At 42.3% G+C, this 22376-nt stretch overlaps 1 protein-coding gene across 1 annotated transcript; it reads left to right on the top strand.

Annotated features, from left to right (window-relative positions):
- The first annotated feature begins 3796 nt into the window (after nt 1-3796).
- nme5 (NME/NM23 family member 5) lies at nt 3797-7102 on the top strand. Its single transcript, XM_041223618.1, has 6 exons — nt 3797-3891; nt 4624-4777; nt 5067-5272; nt 5384-5484; nt 6309-6427; nt 6957-7102. Exons 2-6 carry the CDS (start codon nt 4628-4630, stop codon nt 7038-7040), a joined length of 660 nt encoding a protein of 219 aa, XP_041079552.1. The 5' UTR covers nt 3797-3891; nt 4624-4627; the 3' UTR covers nt 7041-7102.
- The last annotated feature ends 15274 nt before the right edge of the window (nt 7103-22376 follow it).

Here is a 22376-nt window from a genome sequence, read left to right as displayed (position 1 = left end):
TCAACATTGCAGGCTGGTGGTCATGGTGTGATGGTGTGGGGTGTGTTTTCATGGCACACATTGGGCCCCTTGATAAAACTGGAGCAACGTCTGAATGCCACAGGATATCTGAACATCATTGCCAATCAGGTGCATCCCTTCATGGCAGCAGTGTATTCATCTGCTAATGGATTTTTTCAGTGGGATAATGCCTCATGCCACAAGACTAGAATTGTCCAGGAATGGTTCCACTAACATGACAGTGAATTCAGCTTACTGCAGTGGCCTGCCTAGTCACCAGATCTCAATCCAATTGAGCATCTGTGGGATGAGATGGAACAAGCTATTAGGAGTAGAGTTCCACTACCAGCCAACTTGACACAAATGTGGGAAGCATCTCTGTGGAATGCTTTCGACACCTTGTAGAGTACATGCCCGACGAGTTGAGGCTGTTCTGAGGGCAAAAGGGGGTGCAACTCAATATTAGGAAGGTGTTCCTAATGTTTTATACACTCAGTGTGTATATATATATATATATATATATATATATATATATATATATATATATATATATATATATATATATATATCAGACCATTTTAGATACTAACTTCAGATTTGTAAACCCTTTATTCTAAATTTGCTGGTGACCTTGTCATTGACTTCTGACCTAAAATCAGTGTAGGCCTGTTAAAATTAACTTTAACTGCCAGATTGTTTTAACCTTAGAGCAAAAAACACATGGTTAACAATAACTTTGCAGTTTGGTAGATGGCGGTTTTCTAGGAATTCTTTTAATTTCCATCACAGGTGTAATTCAGAAAACAACCATCATTTCTCAGTTTGTCCGGCTCCTAGTAGTTGGTTGACCTCAAAATGTTGTCGAGTTGAGTCTTAAAGGGTCCACGTGACCTGACCAGTGAGGGCACTAAGCAAGGACTGAGTTCTTTGATCGGGCTGACTTGACTTCTTTCCCCGAGTTGGGAAGTCAGTCAGCCTGGAAAAAGGCGAGACTCTGTTGCAAGAATGTATTGACTTGGAAGGGAAACAATGTAGCAGCCGCAGATTGTAAAGGCAGCTGCATTGGTTTACCAAGGGGTCATGCATGTCAGCATATAAGGGGGGGCGGAGCAATAGCAGGTGCAGCTGCACTTGGGCCCGTGCACTCAGAGGGCCCCAGAGGGGTTCAAATGTTTTTATTTATTTACTTATTTTTGAACAATGATAATATCCTGTATTTGCAGATGTTACACAATTGTATCACTGTAGCTGTCGGTGTGCGGTGCCAGTGATACAGATTGTATACAGATAACTTTTTCCTCCCGGAGGCTTGGTACGAGGCACGTCTTCACGGATGGTTTTGAGGTGCTATTCAGCACAGACATTAGCAGTTATAGTCTGAGTGCACGATTTATCCTGTAGTTTGGATGGAAGCTGTTGGGTGCTGCTACGGGCACCAAAATAAACTACAGCTAATCAACATGCCTGCATTTCAGATTTAAAAATAACAACAATAAACAGTTTCCTATGTGAGACAATTTCTGCAAATGTCTGTGCAGAATTGTGAATTCTGTAATCATTTCTGTGATCGCATAATTGGGGAATCTTAGGATTGGCGATTAAACCTGTTAGTTTATTATTAAAAAATATTGTAGTGTTGGATGTAAAGATGTACAGAGAATAAAATTAAAGTAGGCGAGTAGAAAATGTTCTTATTATGTATTGTTTCATACATGCTAACATTCTGACAGTTAAATATTGAACACTTGATTTGGTATGTTTGATGTTTATAAATAAGGGTTAAATGAATGTTTGGGGAGGGGAGGGGTCCACAATAAGGTCCTGCACTTGGGCCCATCTTCCTCTTCCTTTGCCACTGGGGTGGAGAATCATAATCTGTTCCTTCGCTTGGTTTGTGAAATTGATGCTGAAGGAACATGAGAGCTGCAGTAACTACTACTGAAATAAAAAATGTTTTAAGAATATTCATGAGTGTTTTGTTTGTTTGTGTCTATTAGTAATAATCTGTGTTTGTAAATCACTAGATGGCTAACACGTTCCGAAGCTGTCACCAGAGGCCAGCACAAACCCGGGACAGCACTTCACTTGTATCACTGTAAAATGTATTGTACCACAATCACTAATTCACACACTAAACGGACTTGTGTGTGTGTTTTGTGTTTAATGTGGGGATACAATAACAAGACTATTATTTCGGGATCAGCCCAGGGATTATAAATGTAAGTAATACACGCTGCTGTATTACTTACCAGCATTATTATTTACTGTTTGTTTCAACGTCAGGCACTGAACATAAAAATAAATAAAACAAACCTTTTCACCTAGACTACAATTGTCTGTCTGTTCTTTAATCACCTGCACCTTCACACTATCAATCACTTTGCCATAGTAACCCATTCCAACCCCTCGCCACTGAAGTGTATCCTCCTCTCTGTCCCAAGTGTATCTCCACTTCATTTCCAACTGTGTCCTCTGGTCCTGGTTTCTGTGCTGTGCTTAAAGTATTGGTTTGGGTTAACTATGTCAACTTCTTTTAAGATTTTAAAGACTTCTTCATGTCTTGCCTGATTCTTCTTTGTTCCAGGCTAAATAGATTAAGTTCTAAAGCCTTTTTTCGTGTCGCAGTCCTTTAAGTCCTAGGATTAGTCTGTTTGCTCTTCTTTGAATCCTCTCCAGGGCCACAGTGTCTCTTTAGAGTTATGGTGACCAGAATTGGACACAGTATTCCAAGCGCAGTCTCACCAGTGCATTATACATCATCATCATCATAACTTCCTTTAGTTTGTACTTTACCCTACTGACTGTACCCAAGCATGCTGTTTGCTTTTCTGATTGCTTCCCTGCATGTTTCTGCCCAGCTCTCTATTTGATGTTTTTGGATTTCTTGGGTTTGTGCAATACATCATAGTTCAAGATATAGAAGTGCCTTTACAGTTGATGCACAGGTGTTTTCTGTTCTTTCAGCCTCGCTTAGATACGCCGTTCCCCAACGCATTATTATTTTACAGCAATAACCTTGTCTGTATCAGTCACAGACTAGTTTGGCACACACATGGAATTCTTTATCTTTATGCTCATAAATCAATGTATGTTGAATAGGCATAAATAACGTACATCTGCAGTAATGATACATTGATCACAGATACTGCACATATTGGGTCTCTATAAATCTGTAAGTAAATGCAGATGGATGTGTTTTGGGTATTGCCATGATTGACCAGTTGAATATTAGAAGTTTAGCCTATTTGCTTAACTCATTACCACTATTAATACCTAACCTATCCAGAAACATGCAGGGAAGTCTGTCTGGCAAGACTCTCTCCTACCCCCGAATTCCCAAATGAGCTGCTTGCTTTGGTTTCATAGTCTGTTGTCCTCCTTGTTGTCTTTGCTGTCTTTTGTGGTTTCGCATTCAAACTGCAGGCTGCGTCCTCAGGCTTGACAGTCTCCCGATACCGCCTCCAACCCTGTTTTACAGGGCAGACTGTTACCAGCAACAGTGTCACTTTGCACAAGCAGGTGCCTGTGATTACCAATCTAAATTATCTCAGGGCAATCACTCTAGTCATAATTAACACATTTATAACACATACTATTACAGTTTATTTTAAGTAAGACACTTCTTTTAATAAGTAGCATGTTCAGTCTTTTCTGTTACAGTATCGTGCAATTCAAGGTTTACATTTTCCCCCTATTTTATTAAATTAAACAAAATGTTAGGTGCTTTGAAAACCTATTACCTCAAGGCTCCTTCTTGTCAAGAATGTTGAGTTTGCAATGACCCGAAAGGCTTGCCGTAGACAGTAGCGTCAATATGTTGCGTTTCCTAGCAACCGGGTAAACGACCAGACAGCACGGGCGCTTGTGGAGGGTGTAGAAACCAACTGGAAGGTAACGTTAAAGCAATTCCAAAATGTCATAACATACACACATATTTTATATATATATATATATATATATATATATATATATATATATATATATATATATATATATAATGTGTGTGTCACACACACTCAGTCTGATCAAAACAAAATGATTGTTTTACTATCCAAACGTGTGACGCAGTCTCGTTTTGCGCACCTCAGTTTGTATAATTCATTCGGCAATCACGTTTAAAGTTTAATCTTAATTAAGTATATACTTTAAGTTTGAATATATTATTTGTTGCAGTCTTATCAATTCATACTGTAGGTAGGGTATAGTTTATATTATCTGGCACCTGCCAACAAGTGGCTGTACCGTAAACGTTAATAGTGCAACTTTGTTTTTTTTAAGTAATGAGTTGTTTACGTATTAAAACGAATATATGTAGTTTTATTGTTAGACATTGTCTATATCCACTTGTAGCCTTACTTACAATAATACATACCATCACTTCTGTGATGAACTCAAAAAAAGTATTATATATATATATATATATAATATATATATATATCTATATATATATATAATATATGTTTACTGTACATGGGCAAAATAGAGGATAGTAGATTAAATGAGTATCACCTGAGGGCATAAAGTAACTGAGCCGAGCAGCTGATCCTTACCATGTTTTTGGACAAAATGTGTGTTTGTTGAAAATGCTCACTCTTAGCGTCTTACCTAACTAATCTATTACAGGGTAATGGAAAACGACAAAGCACACATGGAGCAGGAGATGCCCCATCCTAACATTTATGTCGAAAGGACTTTGGCTTTGATTAAGCCAGATGCTGTTCACAAAGAAGAAGAAATTGAAGACATTATATTACAAGCAGGATTTACCATTGTACAGGTAGGTAGGTGTGTGTTAGAAATTGTTTATCTATTGGAGGTGGAGACAGACAGTCTATCAAGTGCATCATGTAACTAGATATAGTTCCTTGTACCAAACATAAAATGAAAGATCAGGCTAACAATACACATACTAAAAAGCTGTCTTTGTGGCTATACACAATATGCTACAGAGAGTTACAAAGTATTGTGATATACCAATATGCATTACAGGTAAATATAACCCTGTTAAAGGATCCCATTGTATTGCAGGAAAGGAGGTCTTATTATATTTTCTTGCCATTTTTCAGAAAAGAAAGGTACACCTGAGCCCAGAACAATGCAGTGACTTCTACGCAGAACAGTATGGCAAACTGTTCTTCCCAAGCTTAACTGCTTTCATGAGTTCTGGTCCGACCATTGCCATGATCCTTGCCAGAGACAAAGCCATTGCCCACTGGAAAGCACTGATTGGCCCTCCAAACAGTGCAAAAGCAAAAGAAACACACCCAGACAGGTACAAAAACAAATGCACTAGTAGGGAACAGGCTTTGTTCAAGATGAGTAAAGATTTATTTTAAAGAACTCATTGCCTATTATGTGTAGTAAAAACATTTTTTGATTTTAGTTTACGGGCAATCTATGGGACAAGTGATCTAAGGAATGCCGTGCATGGCAGTGACTGCTTTTCTTCAGCAGAGCGGGATATAAAGTTTATGTTCCCTGATGGTAAGTGTTGTACAATAATTATTTATTTGTTTGACAGTTATCCATGTGTCTAATATAAAGCTGCATTGTAATTTTAAGTTCAACACTAAAGTATATCTCCTTAAAAGTGTTTGTTTACTTCCATCATTAATCCTCATGTGCAGTACTTTATTAAAAAACAGATTGCTTTACCACTACATTACACTGAATCAAATAGACATGTTACTGCTACTATGCAATAGAAACTACATCGTCAAGTAGTGTAGTGCACATCACATTCACCTCCCACAAGAAAGATCCCTGAAAGGAAACAAAGTTTATTATTATTATTATTATTTATTATTATTATTATTATTGATTATTATTATTATTATTATTATTAATAATCTATACTCTGAATAGCAATGTGTCCGCTTGATACTCTGTGCATTCTATACAAATAAGTTCAAACCTAGGCCAAGATAAAGTTTCCCGGTTGTTTCAGGAAAAACAGCCATATATCAAGCTACCCTTTAATTAATTGGGAACACAGCCCAACCTAGCAAGATCATAGAGAATTATAAGGGTAAAACATAGCTGGCATTTACATGTTCCAGGCTGTAGCAGTTCAAAAAAACTGTTCTGCTTGTGTTTCATGTAAATACATTGCTATTCAGATTATAGACAGGGTCATTATCATGTTTATTCAATTGCCTCTGGAGGTAAATTAAAATGTATTTTATAATCTCTACCATTTACTTTCATTAAGCGCGCAATAACAGGACACAGTTTCAATAAAATCCAATATGTAAAGGTTTACTAATTATTTAATACTACTACTAATAATATTAATACTTTATTTGTAGCTATTATTGAACCTATCCCAGTAGGACAATCTGCGAAAGATTACCTTGGAAGATTTGTAAATCCTACTCTCTTAGCTGGACTGACAGAACTCTGTAAAAAGAAGCCCTCAGACCCCTTTGTAAGTGGATTATTCAGTACTTTTGAAAATATACAGTGCTTTAAAGTATTGTGGGATTTTTTATAAATGAACAAAAATTCTACTGACTGCAGAAAACAAAATCAAGTAGCCTTAAAATAAAAAATGCTTTTAAATCTTTTTAAAATTCTTTGTTTGCTTAATTTTCTTTTGTACAGTGAGTAAGTTCAGCTATAAGAAACAAGGCAGTTGCCAAAAAGCTTGTCTACTTGACTTGTTTCTTAAAGTTTTACATTAGAATTCTGATTCAGGGTTTTGAAGTTAAGAATATAGAAAGCACACCTGTAACACAGGAAGTCAATGGAGAGATATATACTTCCAATTGTATATTGTGGTAAACTGGATACAGGTGGGTGACTGGACTGGTAGTTTATCTGAACATCTGTCACACAGTCCTTCAAATCATTCCCGTTATCCCAACACTTACCTGATGACTCTTCATTGCAACATGGGCTGTTTGTGGATGGCACTGATTTGTCAGTGGCATTGATTTGTCTTTTCTTTTCTACAGACCTGGCTAGCTGATTGGCTGATTGATCATAATCCAAATAAGCCAACAGTGGAAGACAGAATGGTGATTGAAGAAGCAGATTAAAACAAGAGCAGATGACCTGCTATTTCATAGAACCATCAGTTAATAAAAAGTTATTGTCGTCACCCGAGCCATTTAATATTTATTAGGAGATGCACTTTTGGGGTTTCAGAAACAGAAGCCACTAAGTGACATATTCAATTCAAGAAGAACTTAATACTGTAAAAGTAGTGCAGCCGTGGTTGTACATACATTCAGACATGGATTAGCTGTACAGGTTAAAGACCTTATGGGAATATTTGTCATCATAAAGCACATTGAATACATTCCTCAAGACAGTTTTAACTGTGTGGACAAACACACAGTTCACACTTGAACCTTGCTGGCCACCTAAGCATGTTATAAGTAAAATCCATGAGCCCTGTTCTATGTAAGCAAAACGTTAGATTACTTACCGTTATCCTGGTTCCCTGAAAGAGAAGACGACCACCACTTACATTTGTATGGGATATTCCTGCCCTTCGGGTAGGTATTGCTGTGCTCTCTATACCAGAGCTGCTGAAAGGCCCCTTCCTGTGACGACGCACTCGGTCCCCCCTACCGAGGGAATAAAACCGTCACTCGCAGGAAGATCCTCCTCTTTATCCATCGAACCCGTGAGGGCGACCGAAGCGACCGGTGGTCGTCTCCTCTTTCAGGAAACCAGTGTTACGGCAAGTAACCTAACGTTCTCTTTCAATTCGAAGACGACCACCACTTATATTGATATGGGATAACGTATACCAAAGCCATCGCGAGGGAGAAGGAATGGCAGCACGTGAAGGATGCACAACACTGACTAACCCAGAGGTTAGCGGTGAGAACTTATCAAGGACCCTTGTGCCTACAGAAGGCAAGGCAGGGTCTACCACATTAATATGGTAGAATCTGAATAAAGTATGCGGCGTAGCCCAGCTAACCGCAGTACAAACATCTGACATACAGGCACCTTTGAAAAGGGCCCAAGATGTAGCCAATCCTCTAGTGCAGTGTGCGGCAACCCTCCCAGGTGGGGGAAAGCCAGCACCATCATACGCAGTTGAGACTGTCCACAATCCAGTGTGACAGACACTGCTTAGAGAGGGGCTGTCCTAGGGTCCGTGTCCCCTGACAGACCAAGAGCTGGTCAGATTGACGCAGCGCTCTTGTCCTATGCACGTAGCATCTGAATGCCCTTATTGGGCAGAGGAAATTCAATCACTCCTCCTCCGTAGAAGTAAACGGAGGGGGATGAAAAGACTCCAGTTCCACAGACTGGTTAATGTGGAAGGCTGTAATCACCTTGGGGAGGAAAGTGGGGTTGTTGCGCAGCGACACCCTGCTGCCATCCTCCCAAATACGCATGCAGGAGCTGTGCAGACAGCGCCTGCAGCTCACTGAGCCGCTTAGCAGTGGTAATAGCCAAGATGAAGGCTGACTTCTTAAAACAGGTATTTCAGCTCTATGGAGTGTAAAGGCTCAAATGGGGCCTTCGTGAAAGCCCCTAGTACAGGGCTTCTCAAGCTTGATCCTGGGGACCCACTGTGGCTGCTGGTTTTCGTTCCAACCGAGCTCTCAATTACTTAACTACACCTTTAATTGAACTGATAATTTGCTTAATTAGACCTTTTTACTTGTTTCCAGCTCTTAAACACTTGCAGCACAAGTTACTTATCAAATGTTATAGCTAACTTGAAATATGCAATTGTTCAAGAGCTGAAAACAAGTAAAAAGGTCCAATTAATCAAATTATCTGTTCAATTAAAGGTATAGTTAAGTAATTGAGAGCATGGTTGGAACGAAAACCAGCAGCCACAGGGGGTCCCCAAGACAGAGTTTGAGAAGCCCTGCTCTAGTACAATATTAAGGCTCCATTCAGGGAGAACAGTCCTCCTAGAAGGGCATAATCGCTGTGTGCCTTTAAGGAAACGGTTAGCCAAAAAATGCGCCCGGAGACATAGAATCTACATGGGCATGGCAAGCAGAGATAGCCACTAAATACACCTTCAAAATGACTGGCATAGGGAAGTAATGGGGTCATGGTTCCCAGCCAGACACACAGCTTGAAAATATTTCCACTTACAGGTATGCAAGGACCTAGTGGAGTCTGCTCTAGCGCTCTGCATCGTTCCCACAACCGTGTCCGATAGCCCTAGGGCTAGCCGCCTGACTGAGGAGATCCAAACAACGTGGAGTCTCCCAGGGCTGGCCGTTTAACAACTGGCACAGGGTTGAGAACCATATTCTCCTGGGCCACTTGGGAGCCACTAGGAAAACTGATGCTTTCTCTAACTGGACTTTCTCAAGAAAAGCCGGGACCAGTGGTATGAGTGGGAAAGCATACAAAAACGCTTTGGGCCATTCGTGTGCTAGGGCATCTACGCCGTCTCTGCCAAAGCAAAGAGATCGACCTGCGCCTTCCCGAACCATTCCCAAATGTGCTCCACTGTCTGAGGGTGGAGTCACCACTCCGACGGATGCGGGTCGCTCCTGGAGAGGAGGTCCGCTGCCCAGTTCACTGCTCCGGGAATGTGCGTTGCCCGTAGGTACAGCTTGAAAGCTATGCGATACAACCCCAGGGACCGCAGGCCTCCCTCGTGGTTGACATATGCCACCACTGTTGTGCTGTCTGTCCTGATCAGCACATATGTACTGCTTAGCACTGGGAGGAACACTGCTTGCAATTCCAGTATGTTTATGTGCAGGGATGACCAGCGGTCCGATCAGGATCCGCGGACTCCTCTACCTTCCCAGACCGCTCCCCAACCCAGACTGAAGGCATCTGTCATCACCACTTGGCGGTTCAATATCACTCCCATTTGCAAACCTTTGCGCAGGTGAGAGGGAACCCTCCACCAGTGCAGAGCTACTCATGCGTAAGACACAGTCAGCTGACTGTGTCTGTTGTGTTTGGTGTTGAGGTGAAACGCATTGAGCCATGTGAAGCAGACCCAGCTGAATGGCTGAGATAGCTGCGACCATCAGACCCTGTAGTTTTTGGCACAATCTGAGGGTGACCTGCGATCTTTGTTAAAATAGGAAGAGGCACTCCTGTGTAGCTGCAACCCCGTCGTCCGACAGGTGTGCACCCATCGTAGTGGAGTCCAGCTGGAGCCCCAAGTATGTGGTGCACTGCACTGGAGTAGGCCGACTTTTTGCATCGTTTATAGTGAGGCCCACTCTGACCAGTTGCTCTGTCACAACCGCCATGTTGGCCAGTGCTCCCTCTCGCGACTGGGAACAGATCAACCAGTCGTCGAGTTTATTTTTCTGATCCCCTGCAGCCGCAGGGGAGCCAGGATAATGTCCACACACTTTGAGAGCGTACGCGGAGCAAACAGCACAGCAAACTCGTACGCGCTTCCCTGATAGGAAAAGCTCAGGTACTTTTCTGTGCTTTGGATGAATTGGAATGTGAAAGTATGCGTCCCTTAAGTCCAGCCGGATGAACTGGAGGATGTGACAGTGTGTCAGCATTCAGAACCGCTTTTCTTTTAAGAACCCGTTTAGGAGCCTCAAGTCTAAGATGGGGCGAAAGCCACCGTCTTTCTTAGGTACTACAAAGTACCTCGAGTAGTACCACTCTCCGTGGGAGACGGGGTCTACGAGACTGATGGCTCGCTTGCACAGCAGGGCAGCTATTTCTTTCTGAAGTACTGAGGCTTGTATAGGGTCTTTCACAAAAGTGTTTGCGACACCTCGAAAGGGAGAAGGTCCCAAGCGAAACTGACGCGTATAGCTGTTTAGCACGGTGGCGAGCACCCTGGAGTCTGATGTGCAAGCTCGCCAGTACTGCAGCTTTTGTGCCAAAAAGGGGGTCTGAGGCCACCAACCTTCAGGGGCCCTGCACGGGCTGCCGACGTTGGGGCTGGGCAGTTTGGCGCGAGTATCTACGGCTCTGACCCTGAAAACGTCTGCTATGATGCTGGTTTGTGGACTGACCAAAACCTGCGTTCCCTCTGCCTGCTGGTCAGCCTCGGTTACCTGTGGACGTGCTCTGGAGGCGATGCCTTAGGTCAGCCAGCGACGACAGTCCGAGTCTGGGGAGCTCGCCAGCGGCTCGAACTACCCTATGCAGAGGCAATGCGTCCAATTGACGGGACGCCTCAAGTTCCCAGTGGGATCATCGTAATATCTCCTCCACAGCTGGCCCAAAAGTATGACCTGGGGATATGGGCGCGTCAAGCAGCGCAGCCTTATCCGCATCAAGGACCCTGGCTTGTGACAGCCATTGCTGCCTACGAGCCACCACCAAGCTAGCCAGGCTCCGGCCAAGGGCTTGCCCTTGGAGACCGCAGATTTGCAGCAGTGTGCTGGACAGGAGGCGCATCTCCGTGGCCACAGGTTCGGGGAGTGGGGCCTCGCACAGTACACCATCCAAATACACAGTCAGCACACTCGCTGGATTAGCCAAGCGAGTTGCCTGCGTTTCTGCGTTCTTTGTCTCAAAGTTACCCCAACCAGCAGAACTATCATTCAACAGGGTAAAGACACAGGAATAGGTTACAGATATTTCATTAGAAAAAACCAGAGCGGTAAAAACCATGTCAACATTAACCAATACTCATATACATGTGTACTAAAAGGCAGTTTAAAAAACAGTTCCTCAGGAGCAAAAATGCTTCGCCACTAGGGGACAATCCGAATCAACAACAGGAGGGCAGGCGCAAAGCAGCACTGGAACACAAAATATAAAAGGGGAGGGGCAGTGACTGGTTAACTGCAGCGAAAGTCAAATCTCAAATAAAAGAAACCAAAATAAGTAAAAACGAATAAATGAGACTACTTAGCTAACAAGGGAGAAATCAGAATGATCCTCCAATCTCCTCTCGCCACTGCAGTCTCGTTCCTCTGTTCCACCTCTGCAATGGCATCAGCAATGGTCTACCAGGCTTCCTCCAGTAGCAACTCTGTGCGTGAAGTAAAATCCTTTAAACTGCCTGCCACTCTTCTGCTGGAACTATAAAGAGTTGTTTGGTTCAGCGGTTTTGTTCACCTTTTTCGCCATCTTGTTCACTGTCTCATGCTCCTTCGCCGTTTCTTTCTTTGCTGAAACAGCCAAGCTTTTATGCCCTGAAACACAGGTAATTGAGTCCTGGTCTATATAGATATATATATAATTATATATATATAGAATATATTATATTATATATATTATATATATATATATACCACACACAGTGGCTTGCAAAAGTATTCAGACCCCTGACCAATTCTCTCATATTAACGAATTACAAATGGTACATTGAAATTTCGTTCTGTTTGATATTTTATTTTAAAACACAAACTCAGAATCAATTATTGTAAGGTGACATTGGTTTTATGTTGGGAAATATTTAAGACAAAAAAAAAAAACTGAAATAGCTTGCTTGCATAAGTATTCAACTCCTGTGCTGTGGAAGCTCCCAGTTTGCACTGATGAAAGAAATTGCCCTAATGAGGACACAATTACCTTACCATTGGCCTCCACCTGTGAACCATTAAAGTTGCTGTCACATTTCCTGGATAAAAACCCCACTGTTGAAGGATCATTGGTAAGGCTGTGAATCTGAAGGAAAATGAAAACCAAAGAGCATTCTACAGAAGTTAGAGATAAAGTAATACAAATGCATAGATTAGGGAAAGGGTACAAAATAATATCCAAGTGTTTGGAAATCCCAGTGAGCACAGTTGGATCAATAATCAGGAAGTGGAAGCTGCATCACACCACCCAGCCACTGCCAAGAAAAGGCCGTCCCTCAAAACTCAGCGCTCAAACGAGAAGGAGACTTGTGAGAGAAGCCAACAATCACTTTGAAGAAGCTACAGAGTTCAGTGGCTGGGAGTGGAGTAATGGTGCACCAGTCAACCATCAAGAGTTCTGCATAACATTGGCCTGTATGGGAGGGTGGCAAGAAAGAAGCAGTTACTCAAAAAGTACCATCTGAAAGCACGTCTGGAGTTTGCCCGAAAGTATGAGAGTGACCCAGCTGCGATGTGGGAAAAGGTTTTGTGGTCAGATGAGACCAAGATAGAGCTTTTTGGCCAAAACTCAAAGCGCTATGTGTGGCGCAAACCTAACACTGCCCATGCCTCAAGACACACCATCCCTACAGTGAAGTATGGTGGTGGCAGCATCATGTTGTGGGGATGCTTCTCAAAAGCAGGGACTGGGCATCTTGTTACAATTGAAGGAACAATGGATTGAGGAAAATACTGCAAGAGAATCTGCTTCAGTCCGCTAAAAAACTGAAGCTTGGGAAGAAATTCACCTTTCAGCAGGGCAATGATCCCAAGCACAAGGCCAAAGCAACACTGGAGTGGCTCAAGAACAAAAAGGTGAATGTCCTACAGTGGCCCAGTCAAAGTCCTGATCTCAATCCCATTGAGAATCTGTGGCACTATTTGAAAATTGCGGTCCACAAGTGTTGTCCAACCAACCTGAACAACCTGGAGCAAATCTGCCAAGAAGAATGGGCCAAAATCACTCCGACACTGTGTGCAAAGCTGGTACATACTTACCCCAAAAGACTTAAAGCTGTTATTGCAGCGAAAGGTGGCTCTACCAAATATTAATGTGTGGGGATTGAATACTTATGCAAGCAAAATATTTCAGTTTTTTATTTTTCTTGAAAATACTTCCCAACATAAAACAAATGTCACCTTACAATAATTGATTTTGAGTTTAAGTGTTTTAAAATAAAATATCGAACAGAACGAAATTTCAATGTACCATTTGTAATTCAGTAATATGAGAGAATTGGTCAGGGGTCTGAATACTTTTGCAAGGCACTGTATATATATATATATATATATATATATATATATATATATATATATATATATATATATATATATATATCCATTCCATGGAAAGACTTTACTGTCGTCGGGAGTTCGCATTACCTAATATTAGGTTATTAATAGGGGAAGGGTGGAATGTTTCAGTACACCATTAGGTTGGGTCAGATGTCCAGGGGCAGTGGGGGGGATGGTAGAAGAAGGGCAATGCCTGCTTGCTTGCTAGGTCATAAATTCCAGGTTGAAGTGAACATAACAACCGCAACGGAGGGGGCGATCATACCCCACAGCTATCCTCTATTGGTTGAGTATATGAGTTTAGGGGGTAGGGATGGATGAATTGTTTGCCGAGTGCCAAATCCTGATAGGAGCAGGGAATTTTATGTAGAAACTATATAACCCATGTATGTGCTTTACCCCGGCAGAATACACTAGTTACTGATGAAGTGACTGTTATTCTCCGGAGCGCTCTGTATTTTGATGACCACTGCAATAAACCTTTGATGCAACGATCGGTGTGATCGATTGTCTCTGATCATCTCTGCACTTCATTTTGCGACCCTACAAATTGGCGTTGTTGGCAGGATTCCAGGATGTTCGTTGCGCTTAAGAACATAAGAACATAAGAAAGTTTACAAATGAGAGGAGGCCATTCGGCCCATCTTGCTCGTTTGGTTGTTAGTAGCTTATTGATCCCAAAATCTCATCAAGCAGCTTCTTGAAGGATCCCAGGGTGTCAGCTTCAACAACATTACTGGGGAGTTGATTCCAGACCCTCACAATTCTCTGTGTAAAAAAGTGTCTCCTATTTTCTGTTCTGAATGCCCCTTTTTCTAAACTCCATTTGTGACCCCTGGTCCTTGTTTCTTTTTTCAGGCTGAAAAAGTCCCTTGGGTCGACACTGTCAATACCTTTTAGAATTTTGAATGCTTGAATTAGGTCGCCACGTAGTCTTCTTTGTTCAAGACTAAACAGATTCAATTCTTTTAGCCTGTCTGCATATGACATGCCTTTTAAGCCCGGAATAATTCTGGTCGCTCTTCTTTGCACTCTTTCTAGAGCAGCAATATCTTTTTTATAGCGAGGTGACCAGAACTGCACACAATATTCAAGATGAGGTCTTACAAGTGCATTGTACAGTTTTAACATTACTTCCCTTGATTTAAATTCAACACTTTTCACAATGTATCCGAGTATCTTGTTAGCCTTTTTTATAGCTTCCCCACATTGCCTAGATGAAGACATTTCTGAGTCAACAAAAACTCCTAGGTCTTTTTCATAGATTCCTTCTCCAATTTCAATATCTCCCATATGATATTTATAATGTACATTTTTATTTCCTGCGTGCAGTACCTTGCACTTTTCTCTATTAAATGTCATTTGCCATGTGTCTGCCCAGTTCTGAATCTTGTCTAGATCATTTTGAATGACCTTTGCTGCTGCAACAGTGTTTGCCACTCCTCCTACTTTTGTGTCGTCTGCAAATTTAACAAGTTTGCTTACTATACCAGAATCTAAATCATTAATGTAGATTAGGAATAGCAGAGGACCTAATACTGATCCCTGTGGTACACCGCTGGTTACCACACTCCATTCTGAGGTTTTTCCTCTAATCAGTACTTTCTGTTTTCTACATGTTAACCACTCCCTAATCCATTTACATGTGTTTCCTTGAATCCCAACTGCGTTCAGTTTGAGAATTAATCTTTTGTGCGGGACTTTGTCAAAAGCTTTCTGGAAATCTAAATAAACCATGTCATATGCTTTGCAATTATCCATTATCGATGTTGCATCCTCAAAAAAATCAAGCAAGTTAGTTAGACACGATCTCCCTTTCCTAAAACCATGTTGACTGTCTCCCAGTACCCTGTTACCATATAGGTAATTTTCCATTTTGGATCTTATTATAGTTTCCATAAGTTTGCATATAATAGAAGTCAGGCTTACTGGTCTGTAGTTACCTGGTTCAGTTTTGTTTCCCTTTTTGTGGATCGGTATTACGTTTGCAATTTTCCAGTCTGTCGGTACCACCCCTGTGTCAAGAGACTGCTGCATGATCTTGGTTAGCGGTTTGTAAATTACTTCTTTCATTTCTTTGAGTACTACTGGGAGGATCTCATCCGGCCCAGGGGATTTGTTTATTTTAAGAGCTCCTAGTCCCTTTAACACTTCTGCCTCAGTTATGCTAAAGTTATTTAAAACTGGATAGGAACTGGATGACATGTGGGGCATGTTGTCAGTATCTTCCTTTGTAAAAACTTGTGAAAAGTAATCATTTAACATATTTGCTATTTTTTTTTTCTTCCTCTACGATTTTGCCATTTGTATCTCTTAAACATTTAATCTCCTCTTTGAATGTTCTCTTGCTGTTGTAATATTGGAAAAACATTTTGGAATTGGTTTTAGCTCCCTTAGCAATGTTCATTTCTATTTCTCTCTTGGCCTTTCTAACTTCCTTTTTGACTTGCATTTGCAGTTCTGTGTACTCTTTCTGCGTACTTTCTTTTTGGTCCTTTTTTAATGCTCTGTAAAGTGCCTTTTTTCGCTGAATATTTTTTTTAATTGATCTATTAAACCATTTTGGCAATTTAGTTTTACATTTAGATTTGTCTACTTTAGGGATATAATTGTTTTGCGCCTCTACTACTACGTTTTTGAAGAACAACCATCCTTCTTCTGTGGGTGTTTTCTCTATTTTACTCCAATCTACTTCTGTTAGTCTCTGTTTCATGCCTTCATAGTTTGCTTTTCTAAAATTGTAAACCTTAGCTTTAGTCTTTACTTTTGAGGATTTAAAAAACACTTCAAATGAGACCATGTTGTGGTCTGAGTTTGCCAGTGGTTCTCTGACCTCTGTTTTAGTTATTCTATCTTCGTTATTTGAAAAGACTAAATCAAGGCATGCCTCCCCTCTAGTGGGTGCCTTCACAAATTGTGTTAGGAAGCAGTCATTTGTCATTTCCACCATTTCTATTTCATCCTTCGCGCTACCCACCGGGTTTTCCCATTTTATTTGGGGGAAGTTGAAATCCCCCATTAGTATGGCTTCTCCTTTGCTACACACATTTCTAATGTCATTGTATAACAGATTATTGTGCTCACCGTCTGAATCTGGCGGTCTATAGCATGCTCCTATTATTATGCCTTTTGAATTTTTGTCTGTTATTCTGACCCATATTGATTCGGTTTTATTTTCTTTGTCCAGGTTTAACACCTGGGCTTCAAGACTGTTTCTTATGTATAGCGCTACCCCTCCTTGCTTCTGTTGGTGTGCGGACTCGTGATTAGATGTCTGGGGTGAGCGATACCGTTTGAGTGCGTAGTGGGTGAACTGGAATCCAAAAACCTGTGGGTTGTGAAGTTGCATAGGTGTAATGAGTAAAAAGGCATTGAGTGTGTTCATCTGATTCTAACTAGGCAGGTGAGTGTGTGTGTCTTAGGGCGCCGTCACTGCATAGTTAGGCTGTCAGGTAAAAACCTTCTAGTAGCGGGGTGGCGTCCCCGCTACAATAATAGTCGATAGCCTTCTAGCAATGGGGTGGCATCCCCATTACATTAGTAGTCGGTGACCTGTACAGTATATGCATAATTAGGCTGCGAGGTAAAAACCTTCTAGTAGTGGGGTGGCGTCCCCACTACATTAGTAGTTGGTAGCCTTCTAGTAGTGGGGTGGCATCCCCATTACATTAGTGGTCGGTGACCTGTACAGCGGAGTGTATCTAGGAAGCGTAAGCAGACGATACAGCTCAGAGGGTGTAAATCTAAAAACACTTTTGTTGGCGAGATACATCGGGGTGGTGTTAGTGGGGCAGATGAGGGTATTGGCATAAAACCCTAGTTAAAGTCCATGAGCGCACCAACAATGTGTAAATTTAAGGTGCAAAGGAAAACAATCCATTAATAAAATCCACCAAGTAGAGTAATTTGTCATAGTGGAAAATTATTATATTGGTGAGAATTTTATTAATAAATTGCTTGGGTTAGATTGGTTTTGTTTAAGCAAAAGATAAACGAACATTTTAGAAAAGGCTGGTGTTTAACACTACGTGACCTTTACATAAGTATGAGTGGGAACACGTAAACTGTGTTCATGGAATAGCAGAGTGCAGCTCAGACTGTGAAAAGGGACAGAATCTGTCACAGTTTGAGAACGGAAAGCTTTAGTTCAAGAGTTGGTATAAGAGAGTGGATTAAAATAAAATATGGATCGCAATGGCGACGCAATAGGACTGGAAGCTAAAAGTTTAGCTCAAAGCAGCAGTGCAAGGTAAGATTCTGGGCGTGTTGCCAGAGAGCAGGCAATATGCAGATAAGGTGCCTGGGCAGTTGTCCAGCAGCAGAGAAGTGTTAATAGTAGATGCTGAAGGCACAGCTCACAGCTGCGAAATCACACCAAGTTTTAGAATGAATACGATTTTAAGCAATGCTTTAATTGTGGCCGTATTGATACTTAAAGATGATTTGGTGGAAAGTGGCAGTGGCTACAGGAAAGTCTGAAACGGCAGAGGAACCGCAAGGAGATTACAGTGAATACGTAAGAATGTTGCAACGGCTGCAGGCACAGATAGGGGAGTGACGTGCGGTGGTCTCGCTCGGAGCAAAGGGGGGAGGTAAGAGGCCACCCATGTAAAACGTTAGTTGATACTGGGGCTGGAATCTGCCAATCCCGGTAACAAAAGAGTTTGTAGTAATTGAAGGAGTCAATGGAGGTACGTAAATAGCATTTAGAATTGAACTCGTCGAATTTGCAATTGGCTCACAATCCGCGTTAGTCGAAATGTATCATGTTAAAATGCATGAGCAAAACATTTTAGAGTTAGAGGTAATGTATGTCTCATCTTTCCCTCTCACACTCCAGGACTTGACTGAGCAGTACCCGGAAGTGTGGGCTCTGCACAGCAATGGCTGCAGTAAGGCAGTGGGCGTGCTTATCACAATTGAAGGAGACGCCCATCTTCCACAACGGCAGTACCCTGTCAAGCCTGAAGCAGTGACAGCAGTAAAGGGCATTATTACTGATTTACTAATGCAAGGGATTGTAGTCGAGTGTAACTTCTCCACCAACAGCCTAATTTGGCCAGTCCCTAAGGGAGAGGGCAAGAGGAGGCTTACAATCGACTACCGATGCTTTAACCAAGTCCTGCCCAAGATGGATAAAGATAGTAGCTAACCCCCACACTATACTGACTGAAGTACCAGCTGAGGGCAGCTGGTACTCAGTCCTTGATATAAGCAACAGATTCTGGAGCCTATCGATAAGGCCTCCAGATCAATGGAAGTTTGCTTTCACGGTGCAAGGGGTCCAATACACCTGGACCCGCATGCCACAAGGGTATCATATTAGTACCCCAGTAGGGTTCCACCAGTGTCTTGCCAAGGCTCTGAGACCCTTGAAAGACAACCCGCATGGCACTATTTTGCAATATGTGGATAACTTGTTGTGTAGTACCTCTCTTACAGAAGCGAAGAAACTGCTGAGGGCCACCTTGCTGCTCCTAAAAGTCCAAGGGTTCAAGGTCAACCCAAAGAAGGCTCAGCTCTTATATGAAGAGGTAACGTACCTGGGACATATTCTCAGCTATAACAGCAAGACTATGAGCCCAGAAAGGAAATTGGCCCTCACCTTGATACCCAAGCCTCAAACTGTTACTGAGTTAAGACAGTTTTTGGGTACCATTAATTACATCAGGGAATACATAGAGGACTATGCTATAGCAGCAGGACCTATGTACTCACTACTAAAAGACACACCCGAGAGATATGAAGCTATTGAGTGGACAGAGGAAGCAGAGGAGGAGTTCAACGACCTGAAATAAAAAAAGATCAGTGAGGCCCCTGCACTAGGCATACCCAGTCCAGCTAGGGATTTTCATCTCCAATTCACAGTGAAAACACACTATACACTGTGTATGTATCCTAAAACAAAACCAAGGGCAATGGGTACACAAAACCCAGACAAAGCTCTACCAAAAACGATTGACACATCAGCCACCCCCACAAAAGGTGGCGTGTCTAACCGCAGAAGAGGATGTCCTCCAAGTGGTCCAGTTGACCCCTGCGGGGTACTTGCCCACTAGGGCTTTGCCGATGGCTGCTGGCCTTGATTTATACAGCGCGTATGACTACCTGGTGCCTTCAGGAAGTCAAAGCCTCGTTTTGACAGATATACAAATAAAAGTACCACCCGAGTTCTATGCCAGGTTTGCCCCTCGTTCCGGCTTAGCAGTTAAGCATGGCATATGCATAGGGGCTGGCATAGTGGATGCCAACTATACTGTAAATGTATGTATCCTGGTCCAAAATACAGGGGCTGAGCCCTTTGAAATAAGAGCTGGCGATCGGGTAGCTCAGCTTGTATGTGAACGCATTTGCTACCCACAGGTCAAGGAGGTCTCAGGCCTCCCCTCAATGGACAGAGGAGCGAGAGGATATGGACTCTCTGGAATGAAGGCATAACCATGAAATGTTTTGTGTTGAACGTATAACCATAAAAAGTGTTTTGTCTTGACTCATCAGATCAATCCCCGGGGACAACGCATGCAACCAGGAGGAAAAACAGGTCGTGCCTCCATACTTAGGGGCAGAACGACCTTATCCCCTTGACCAATACTGTAATGACGTCTTTCCACCCCACAATGCCACCTCCCCTGTCCCCAGACGTTCACCCCTTCACCACATAGGCTCACAGAGGTGGGGGAACTATTAGGGTTCATTGAGGAGGTGGTCTGGCACAGAGTCACAGTGCATTGTGATTACTCATTAGAATTGTCACAGACCCATTGTTCTGATTTCTTATCTCCTACTAAGATATTCACAGACCAAATGAAAGATGCACTCACCCGATACGTAAAACAGAGTACTTACCAGTCCACTAACATCCCTAAACGGCGCAATCGAGAAATTCTGAAGCAGCAGGTTGGTTTGGGGCAGCTCATGAATAATGTGAATGCTGAGTTTCAGAAACAGCAGAATGATGGGACAAACTGGTACAATGCTCAAAGCTTTATCAATACAGCTACAGGGGTACATTATAATGCTGTTGCTATTAAATTAGTGGTGAAAGCTTTTAAGGACTTAATTACGGCCGTAATGACAGATGTAAATGTTACACAACATGAAGAGAGATGTTATAGAATGGGGACCCTCATGGTGGCACACGTTAATCATGATATAACAGATCTATTAAGTAATAGGCTCTCTATCTCACACAGATCATCTTTACAGGATAAAAAAGGAGGCCTCAGAATTGAATGGGCGGCCAACTTATGGGACGCTGTACTCACCCGCCCAAATCGAGACTCCAGACATACATTACCAAATTATGATCCTTTCAGGGACACCGACGCAACGCCAGGCGTTGCGTCGGGTGCAAACGTTGGGGATGCCAGAGGGAAACCACGTCTATATAGGATGGGTAGGTAATGGTAGCATGTTTAATATTGAATGTTGTATTCAAGTTAAAGGAACTGTTGTATGTGCTTGTAATGCTCGCATGAACGCAACTAATCTATCATTGAGGGCGGTAGTACGCCCATTACGAGGGTTTGAGCAGATTGTGCAACTAAACCAAACCCATTGGTGTGCGACATCCGATCGGCGTCACCTATCAATGGGTACCCGGCTCTGTGCTACTAATATTAGTTATTGCTCATATGTAAATTATACTATGACTTTAGGCAGCCATGTTATGCATCCCTCACCCCCTCAGCTGATTAAGTATCAGGACCAGCAAGCTAAGGCATTTTTGCACACAATAGACCATAAACCCTTATATCAAACAATTAAGAAAATAACCGAGGCTCTAACTGAAATTCAACATGAAGCAGTGTTAGCTGAGGTACATGCTAAAATGGCTACTGATTTGGCTAAAATAAATCTGTCCCGGACATCTGGTAAAGAGTGGGAGTTTGGTAAAGGTGGACCTGACTGGTTTGGGTGGTGAAACATCTCGGGTAGGATTGCATCCTTAGGCTCATTTGTGTGCCTGATTATTGTACTCATCCTATTCTGGAGAATGCAGAGGAACATGCGCACCAACAACAGCGCAGACATCTGCAAAATCAACCCCTGAGACCTGCATCCATCTACCAAAATGCTTTGAGCATTTAAGACATTAGGTCTCTGACAAGTGCTAGTAACTTCTGGCGGGGACCCGAAGATCAAGTCCTATGGTCTATCTGACCTATGGTCATGGATCATAAGGGGGGACTGAAGGAACCGAACAGGATAGCAGTATCAACCAACGCTCATTTGGGTGCGGTTTTACAATGTTTAGTAAGGAATTTGTGAAAGGAGGGGGGGAAGAGTGGAATGTTTCAGTACACCATTAGGTTGGGTCAGATATCCAGGGGCAGTGGGGGGATGGTAGAAGAAGGGCAATGCCTGCTTGCTTGCTAGGTCATAAATTCCAGGTTGAAGTGAACATAACAACCGCAACGGAGGGGGCAATCATGCCCCACAGCTATCCTCTATTGGTTGAGTATATGAATTTAGGGGGTAGGGATGGATGAATTGTCTGCTGAGTGCCAAATCCTGATAGGAGCAGGGAATTTTATGTAGAAACTATATAACCCATGTATGTGCTTTACCCCGGCAGAATAC

The sequence above is a fragment of the Polyodon spathula genome, chromosome 22 (genome assembly GCF_017654505.1).
Source record: "Polyodon spathula isolate WHYD16114869_AA chromosome 22, ASM1765450v1, whole genome shotgun sequence".
NCBI classification, from domain to species: domain Eukaryota; kingdom Metazoa; phylum Chordata; class Actinopteri; order Acipenseriformes; family Polyodontidae; genus Polyodon; species Polyodon spathula.
This window is presented reverse-complemented; position numbering and strand designations above follow the sequence as displayed.